At 41.3% G+C, this 10,200-nt stretch overlaps 1 protein-coding gene across 1 annotated transcript; it reads left to right on the forward strand.

The window, feature by feature from the left end:
- Positions 1–3,639: 3,639 nt before the first annotated feature.
- LOC136435771 (protein rolling stone-like) lies at positions 3,640–7,325 on the forward strand. Its single transcript, XM_066429485.1, has 2 exons — positions 3,640–4,301; positions 5,656–7,325. The coding sequence occupies exons 1-2, from the start codon at positions 4,143–4,145 to the stop codon at positions 6,427–6,429; spliced, it is 933 nt and encodes a 310-aa protein (XP_066285582.1). The 5' UTR covers positions 3,640–4,142; the 3' UTR covers positions 6,430–7,325.
- Positions 7,326–10,200: the final 2,875 nt, after the last annotated feature.

Here is a 10,200-nt window from a genome sequence, read left to right on the forward strand (position 1 = left end):
ATATACGTCAGAGCGATGGCAGTTGATGGTACTTAACAGCCATATGCATGCGTTCAAATGTGTTCTTTTGATAAATATACAGATTGTTATTTAGAAATCCTTACCTCTGAAAATTGAATGGCATTTGGAAACAACTTGGCCAACATATAAAGCCATGGGAGATGTATTTGCCTATTTTTGTTAGCGTTTGTGGGTAATCCCAACAGTTGTATGTTTAAACACACTACCTACTGAAGCTACCAGACATAATGACTGTTGGGGTAAGTATAGAAATGCCATTTAGACATTTTGTACAAATTATCACTGAAGAATTGGACTTGAATGACGTATTGTAACAATGATTTGAAATTGATTTAAGAATTAATGTTTAATACACTTGATGTTTTGAACATTATAAGTGGATTTTAGGCACAAACTAGTTACCAAGCTACTGTTGCTATGGAACGGCCAGTTCTCGATGAAAGAAGAAATTTACAAAACCTCTAAATATATCACGGAGGCATGGCGTCTCCGAACTCTAAGCAGAAGGTCATCTTTGCCTTCGCCGTAGGCAGAAGGTGATATTTTTGGTCGGGATTTGTGGAGTGATGGTGTAAGTTTGGCACTCCTAGTAGCTTGTTTGGAACTGCAGTGGGGGTTTTCATCAAAAATTTGGAGGAGGATAACTCAAGCAGGGTTTGGTGGATTTTCATTGTTTTGGGCAGGTAGGAACGTTTAATGATGATTAACATAATGAAATGCATTTCATGCAAATCAGAGCCTTATCTACATAATCAATGAGGAAAAGTTAAAATCCCCTTTCAATGTGCTATTTTTCCGATGGCGACCTATATAGAGGACACCAAATGGACATTGTGACTGGGGATATAATTTTTTGTTTGGTCAACATGTGCACGTGGGCAGTGCTTTTCATGACAGTGTGTTGATACAACCTTGTTTGCATGATCAATGAGAAAGCTTTTGAAACATCATTCATAAAAGTTAATATCATTTGGCGAAGGCATGGGGTCGTGGAACTCTAGTTCTTGTTGTTTTCCTGCCCCTTGCTTAAAGTTTTGTAAATGCTCATATATTTGCTAGAAATAAAAAGGAACTACGCCGACTGTGATTAAAAGAGCCTGTCACATGGAACGTTATTGCTGTGATGTGGTGTGGGCTGATCGCTTAATTGTCTCCTGGAGAGTCTTTTTAACAAGTAACTTACGTTGTGGAGAAAGCTAAACCACTCTAAACTTCTCTCCATTTTATAACATACCGTTGTGAACACTAGTCACTATCATGAATACAGATACTCAATATCGCGATCCAGTTCATTGACCAATCAGTGGTACACAGCTGCCAATGGTTCTTGCTTTTACTAAGACACGGCGATGAGCGCGAGTCTTAAAGGATTGAATGTCACTGTCACTTATGTCTTGGACCACACTGTCCGGGAGTGCATTCCAGGCGCTGATTACTGCATGTATGAATGTCCTGCCTGTTGTAGGAGTTCTGAGGACAGGTTCGGTGAGTGTACGTGTTAACTGAAGAAAAACGTGTCAAAAAGTGTGCGCAAGTGCTTTAATATTCTTGATCACAAATGTCACATAATCATGTAAATCAGGGCGTCGTTTACATAATTTATGAGGAATTGTACAATAACCTTCTTTGCTAAGATATGACTTTCATACTGTTAAATTATGTGTTAAGAGAGCATGATCAACGTTTCTAATTAATGCAAATGAGGACATTATTTGCATAATCGTTGAAAACAATTCAATACGTCACTTGAAAAGGTTAACATCATTTGATGAAGGCGTGAGGTCTAGTTTCCCAATAAAGTCAATTATGCAGTACATGTATCTGACATAAAAAGATTCAATCAGGCGAGCTGTCCACATACAAGTGTGCCACCTGTCCTTGGTGCTGAACACTATCTAAAAACGCACTCACACTTATATCAAACAACCACAGCTGTCCTTGGTTCTGAACACCGCACCTAGTATACAGATAATACACCTGGTCTTGGTGCTGAATAACACACCTGTCAGACACAAGCACTTCCTGTTGGTACTGAACACTATTCACACGTGGCTTCATGATGAGCTTCAATCATCCGCACAAACTTCAACATGACATTGATCTGGTTCTGGCTGGTTAAACTGATAAATGAGTTTAAGAAGAACTAGAGTTCAGCGACCTCATATCTCCATTAAATATTAAGAGCTTTTGCAATTTGACATGCAAATGATTTACACAGTTGCTCATGGTGATGTTCACTTTCACCTAACTCACCATGTCACAAGTATAAAATTCCCATTATTTGTCACTAAGCGGTTTTGCAATTTTGTGTTAATCATGCAAAGTAGTTGCTCATTTGCTTGTTTAGTATCTAATTAAATACCCCTGCCACGAATTATATGTGTTACATTTATTGAAGCCCTGCTATGTAAAACAATGGAATTAGAGAATTTTCTAATTAATTATGCAAATTAAGTCCGTATCCGCATAATCCCAATGGCCCAATCGTATGCCACTTCTTTCCGAGCAATCTGCCACCCAAAGATCATTTGCATAGTATGTCCAGAACACAAGATATCAAAACCGAAAGTTGCGCTGCAATTCAGGTAAGCCACTAGGGGACCAAAAATGTAATCATTTCCAATTTTTCTCAAAATCTACTATCACATCAAATGAGCCGTTCTCTTCTCACAGAAACGCTACTAAATATATAAACTCCAATGCAATTCATGGAGGTAACGAACCGAGCAGTATTTTGTTACGATTTAGATTTGTTTTTTGCTGTTGTAACGTTTACCTTTGAACAAACACTCAGCAAAATTGACATAAAAATCATTCATATCACATACACCGTCGGACTTAGAGATCAAGGAACATTTTACTAAGTAATAACGATTTGAACAAGTAACCTTAGGTTCCAACGTTCACTATGACGTAAGGACACGTCTCCCGTGAATGGTATTGAACAGGGTACCACAAGGGAAAGGAAGGAGGAGAGGTCAACAAATCACATGGGAGAAATCAGTCATGAGAGACCCGGAGGAACTGGGCTTCACTTGGGAAGGAGTGAGAAGGGAGGCACTGGACAGAAGTGCGTGGAAAGCAGTGGTGGCCCGCATCGTCGACAGATGAAAGCGGCGATGATGATGATGATGATGATGAAGATGATGATGATGATGATGATGATGACATAGTGTACCTTGTAATCTAGCCAGAAGCCCAGCTGTTCATAGAAGATTCTTATACATTTTTATTTTCCCGTCCATCACATAAATTCCTTAACTAGTAAAATCCAAGAGCTAAAATGTCAGCTTATGACATGCTTCAATAATATGGACATTGTGTACACAGGCAGAAAGACAGAAATACAGCAACCCTTCTGCACAATATCAGCTCTTACACTACAACGCCATGCATATGAAACTAGCATATGGAAAATATATCACTGCGAAAACACAAATAGACTGACCAAAAACAATAACTCCCCGTGAATAAGTAGCTTCTTCCATAGACTGTCTGCCATGTATAATCAACGATTAGTTCCATCAACTTTTGAACTGTAAAACACAAACCATTTTGGCCATCTTCCCATTAGCTTTATGTCAATCTACAGACCATGTGTTCAAGTAAATACGGACACACACCAACATGAACAAACGGTAAAATCACTGACTGTATACGTACAGGCAGAGACTATGATGATGATATTGGCCAAATGAGATTGGATCAGTGAAAGGGCCCAGGCCATCCAAAAACGGCACGGCTTTCCCTTCTAACGGAAATTACAGCTACCAGTCAACTCCCTGCAGTTGCGTCATACATCGCCAGGGGGCTGTAGAGAGCAACACGACATGCCCTTTCTCAACATGTTCAGCAGGTCGAACCACTTTCCGGATCAAACCATTTCAAAAACTAGCAAATTTTCATGTACGTTTCGAACTGTGTGTGTGTGCCTGTTTTTAAACAGTTCTTACAGGTTACTACAAACGTTCTCAGTGAAATGTTCGAGCCAGTTTCTTACGTACGCTGTGATGATTTGTTAACTAAACCCCGATAAATCCCAGAGGGTTTTAGTGTAACAGTCCAATTGGGCCAAGTGATTATTAGTACGAGTGCTTGTCACTTGGCAAAGTTCGTCCAATATGACACTTGGACTGAGAAGGTTCAAGCAAGTTTGGAAGAAGTTGACCATCTGTCTTGTTCAGCCCCACCACATGACGGACTCGTCGGGTAAAGGGCGACTAGGATTCATTCGGGAACCCGCGGCCGTACCTGACCGGGCGGCTTTCACTGCAACACCGGTAGGTAAACGTACAGCTCCATTGAAATGTCCACACGAAGTTGGCTGACAACTTGTGTGTCTGTACTGTTGTACTGGCAGGGGGGGGGGGAGTGTTCATATGAAACACCTAACACACAATCGTACTACCAAATAGAACGTCTTTCCGACACTTAGGAACGATGAATTCGACGAAAACTGTAATTATATCAGAAACAGTTTTTTTTTCGTTAGTGCAAATATTGCAATTGCATGTAGATGAAGCGTACATGTACGTTATTTACTAATGTCAGTCATAAATCAGTGACATACGAGACCCTTAAAACAAAATCGGACGACACTATTTTATCAGCCACGTGGGATGAACAGTAATTGATGTACAGTAATTGATGACGTAACTTGCCAATTGCAAGGCCGCAAGATAATGACAACGTCATGTTTGTCTGATTAAGCACACGGTATTGCAAGGTCAAAAAGGATTGCCCATTCGGCCATGTACCAGTAGTAGAGACTGTTTGTTTGTTTGAATCTTTGTTTATTCATGATAAGCTCAAATCGGCACGCATGCCGCTTTTCATTGAGGTTATGAGAGAAGAGGTAAGGGTCAGATCGGAGTTTCTGGCTGTAGATTTATAAATCGAGGCAATACTCATCCCCCGGACAGAAACTTCTGCTTGGAGAATATATTGTTTACTGTTGTACCAGTTTCATCTGTACAATATATAAAAGAATGCTTAAAGGCCATGTAAAGATATAGTGTGCGTTTAATTCACCTTAACGAATACGGAAAGGTTGCGGAAAGCTCAAATCTTACTTTCGGTGGCCTTTTTTCTGCTGAAACATTTTCCAACCTTTACTACTTCTTTCCGTCGTTCGGAAAGATTGATTGAATATTTCATTTCGTGCCTTGATGAAATTGAGAGCTGACCTCTGACCTCACCTTTAGCTTATGACCGGACCGGAATATGGATGATGAGCATGGATTATGGCTTCGTCAAGTTTTTAGTATGTATGTATTGATATTACATGTTATGTAATATGTCGTCCAGGGCCCCACTGTAAAGCAGTGTCTTACACTAGTACTGAGATGGGCCACCCTGGCGAAATAAAACAGAAAGAAGAAAAAGTAGGCCTAGGGATCACGATCTTAATCTCTACTGCACTTCTCCACCGCGATCTCTACCGGGAGAATCGCCGCTGCTGAATCGATTGCAATCTCTACGTATATGTAAATGTTGAAAGTTCACAGTGATTAGATGTTCGCGGTTTTCACGGTGACCTCTTCACCGCGAGCTTAAGTGCATTTACAGTATGTACATGCACATATTAGTATCTATGTGTGCAGTTTGTGATTTTATACCATTTCTTTCCCACAGTGGTCGTCTAACCAGAAGCTGTTCGTGACGTACCGTGTGGTGTGTGCCGTCTTCACTCTCGCTATTCTGATCTGGAGCGTCCCTACAGACAGCAACAGGTGGATCACCTTCTACTCCAACTGGATGTACGCCACCCTTACCCTCCACTTCTGCTGGAGCGCAGCAGTCTGTCTGCTGGATTTCCACAAATCTGCTTGTCATAATGGGCCATCGGAGAAAACACTAAACATTGGTTGGATGATATACGACATGGCGATGGCTACGTCGTTGACAGTGTCAGCGGAGTACTGGTTCTCTCCCTGGCCTGTGACTATAGGACTTCGTAGTATTCTGCGTCACGGGTTGAACTCGCTCATGGTCGTGGTTGACGTGCTTCTGTGCGGGACACCCTCCCGGTTAAACCGCGTGGTGTACCCCGTCCTCCACCAGGGTGTCTACTGCGTGTTTGTGGTACTGTACTGGCTAGGTGGGTTCAGAGGGTACGACGGAAAACAGTACATCTATTCCTTTCTGGACCTGAATACCGTCCCGCTCCAAGCCGTCATCATCTTGTTGGGCAATACCTTCTTAGTCATGCCGGTGTTCCACGCCTTGGTATGCGCCTTGTATCGGGCACGTTTGAAACTACTGAAGATGTTCAGAAATAAAAACACTTACAACCCTGTAAAAGGGATACCAATGCTGACTCGAGATACAGACATCGTCAACGTTAAGGCTAAAGAAAACTCCGTCGCCCCGGTCCAAATGAATGGGGTAGCATTTGAGACAATCTGAATTTTTTTTGCTAAATTCCAGTCTTGAAAAAAAACCCAGCTAGAATCGGTCAAGCGACGTAGAAAGCACTAAAACCAATCGTTCATTATCAAACTTTATTTTAGGAAGAAAATGTGCATAAGACATACCATATATGATTGGCCACAGTTTATTGCCATTGGCATTGGTAGCTCTAAGTCATTGTGAACCAATCATATATGATCGATTCAAGCTGGGTTTTTTTCAAGACTGGAATTTAGCAAAAAAACTGTAGATTGTCATCATCTTAGGTTACATACCTCCATGTAATATTCAGAGATTTGTAGAGTCCTTGTTTTATGGTACATGTATCTCATTAAGCAAGTACTAGTAATGTTCTGATTAGTATACATGTCTCCTCTATTCAAAATACGTGTATTATAAATTAAGTTCACGGTCCTTTTTATAAATCCACTGTAAACAACGCGACTACTCCTCCCTATTTCAGAAGTAGACTAGTCCACAACACAACAACGTACTGTAAGTGTAAATACATTTAAGTTCGCGTGGTTTTTATATCGCGCTAATGGGAAAATGGAGTGTTTGCGGTGGTTTTGATTTCGCGGCAGCGCTATAGTCACACACTTCTACAGTATTGGACAAAAATATTCGCGGTGGTTTTAATTTCGCGGTGAAACGGTCGCCATAAAACCACCGTGAACATTTCTGCATTTACAGTATTGCGATTGATACTGCTCCTGAAAACTTCCTGTGCACTGACAACTATTAACTGTACAAGTATTCAAAGTAAGTGACACTGACAGCCATCTTCGACTTCGAAGGACTACCAAGATTCAAAGTAAGAACATAGTATTGGCACAATTCTATTCATAAACTCCTCATTAAAAACGTTCATGGTGATGTTCGCCTTCAATTTACTCACATCTGTCACAAGTACCATTTACTCCTAAGGAATTAGAACATTTCAACAGTAGAAACGTATTTTGTTTGTTTTGTTTTTATTAAACATCTGAAGGATACACAGGACACAGAGGTGATGCACTCTAGCAGTAGCTAATATCAAACATCACCTCTGAAAAGAAACATTACAACTTACATAGACAAACAATAACAATATGTAACAGGATTTGGGCAGTCCAATACAAACAAGCAATATACGTTAGGTAGTACAGTAGAAGCCACTTAATTGCACCTCGGATAAACGCACATTCCATTTAACTGCACCGAATCCCAAAATCCCAAACCGGTTCCTATTCACTGCATTGTTAGTGACTCCGCATATCTGCACGGCGCATTGTCACCAATGCTGGATAACTGCACCAATTGTTTTCAAAATTCCTCGACAAGTTGACTAAAAAGGTGCGCTAAAAATCGGCAAACGCGGTACGAATGAGCCGATAAGTGCCTATGTAGAGGCACAATACCGCCAATATGTTTAAAATAGTTTTCACTAACAAAAGGAGGTGGTCTCCATTGACAATCACATTGATGGCGATCGTATGGAAGGTCCTGGGCGGGTCACGGGGCGGGTCGTCACCATAAAGAGACGCACGCCTGCCAAAGGCGGTATTGCGTTTTGGTAGACAGCATGCTGTACTCAATAAAGATCGGCCTCTAGCTGCAAGGGCGGAATTAGGAAGATACCCCATACAAGTGGAGGCTTCGTTAAATGCCGTCAATTTATTTCCTCAGACTTCGCCAAAATGTGCCAGCCGACAGTTTTCAAGCAGATGCTTTCTGCTGTCAGTTAGATCTAGACAAATCTGGTGTTAAATGTTGGGCGACAGGAATACGTAAGTCTTTAGAGGAGAGCGGGTTTGCTTTCTTATGGCATCTTCCAATTTCATATAATACAAATACGTTACAAATTGTTAGTTCCATTGGCCAGCGGATAAAAGACATTTACTTCCAAACGTTTCTAAAAGAAATACATAACGACAAAAAAGGTGGGGCTGCCAAAAATAAGTTAAGATCATATAGATTATCTAAAACAACTTATAATGAAGAAAATATCTAAGTAATGCAAATATGAGGGTCAGGAATGCAGTCACAAGACTAAGAATCAGCTGCCACAAACTACATATTGAAACGGGAGGACATACCCGCACTCCTCTAGAACAACGATTATGTAAACATTGTACTTTAAATAGAATAGAAAACGAATGTCATTTTGTGGTAGAATGTGGATTATATACCAAAGAAAGAAATGAACTGTATAAGCTTGTAGAAAACCTATTTCCCTACTTCACACATTTGCGCACTGTACAAAAATTCATATTCCTAATGCGACTAGACAAACCTCCCATTGAAAAACACGTCTGTTCTTTTATATCTACAATAACCGAAAAGCGAGGAGAAGTAGAATTTATCTAATGATAGTCATATTCTTTTTGTATCCGTTAACTGTACTTGTTATTTTGTTTTGTTGTGCCCTGTACTTAGCCAAGTGTGGCAGAAATGTGCAATAAAGGTCTTCATTCATTATATTCACATACTGCTGCAATAATAAAAGACCGGCGTCTTAACGTACGTCTAGTCGCAGTTCTCAGATCTAGTCGGAAACCGCACAGCGACTCGGCAAGGGCTACAGACGCGTGGATGGACATAGCAGTCGCTTTTGAAGGTGCGGTGCTGACGTGATCACCTGTCACATTCTTTTATGAGAGCTGAATCCGCGTCCTAGAAACTTCCTACATTCACCCGAATGATGTATACGCGGGTTCGGCTCTGCTATAAGGAGAATGGTCTGTCACTGATCTAAGTCATCTAACCAAATCTACTCACTGGATACGTAGTACAGTAATTCAAGTACCATGATGTACACAGTCTAATCTGTCCAAACATGACAGGGGCCTCTCCGGCGCTTACTGATTTCACTCACTGTGTCCTGAGATGTATTTCCTGAGAATTTGAAATTCACTGTTTTAATACATAAACGTGGCCCTAACAAGAGGTGGTATCTACGGTGTTACTGCACTGTCCCTGTATAACGAAAGCTTCATAACATCTAAATGTGTACTAACAAGTTCATACAGCACACCGAGGTTTATAAACTATTCACCTCCTGTATGATACAGTGCAGCCGGTCCAGCTGGGCAATTTCGCATAATTGCACCAGCCGGATAATTGCACCAAATACGCTGCCAAATGGGGTGTGCAGTTAAGCGGATTCTTCTTTACGGCACACCCGTCTCAGCTCACTTCAAGCAATCGACCAAACCGAGTAGTTGTTGGCAGGAAACTACAGTAACCCTGAATGGGCTCGACGATTCCATGAACATCGACAACGAAGACTGACCCACAACACAAGCCCACTTGACCATTAACTAATCAGACGACAAAAGAACGCTTCATCCGGCAGGACTGACAACCGGGTATCCCTGTAAAGACTGACTCCAAGCAGAGGCGTCGGTCAATTGGGCCAGGGCTAAGAGTGTCTTGGATTCTGAAAGTTTCCCTCCCTCAGGAGGGAGAGAAGCGTTAAAAATCCCGGACACTCTAAGCCCAATCGACCGAGGCCTCTGTTTGGAGAAAAACTTGGCATAACTGATGATCACAGCAAGGGGATTTTATCTTATGGAAACCTACTTGCTTTGATTTGTCGCAGACATTTCGCCCCCTAGTGATTTTAGGGGGTGGGCAAATCGTTAAACGATATCGTTCCCCTTGAGATCTGCACTGAGATCTTCAATATCTGCTTGGAGATTAGCACATTTCAAGTCTCCAAGCAGATATTGAGAGACAACATTGTGACTTCTTCCTAGTTGCCAGATTCTGATACAAACAGCCTGC

Source organism: Branchiostoma lanceolatum, chromosome 5, assembly GCF_035083965.1.
Source record: "Branchiostoma lanceolatum isolate klBraLanc5 chromosome 5, klBraLanc5.hap2, whole genome shotgun sequence".
In the NCBI taxonomy this organism is placed as follows: Eukaryota; Metazoa; Chordata; class Leptocardii; order Amphioxiformes; family Branchiostomatidae; genus Branchiostoma; species Branchiostoma lanceolatum.

Coding starts and splice junctions, on each gene's coding strand:
- LOC136435771 (XM_066429485.1), top strand. CDS start 4,143: ATGACACTTGGACTGAGAAGGTTCAAGCAAGTTTGGAAGAAGTTGACC. Junction 4,302..5,655: donor CGGCTTTCACTGCAACACCG/GTAGGTAAACGT, acceptor TCTTTCCCACAG/TGGTCGTCTAACCAGAAGCT.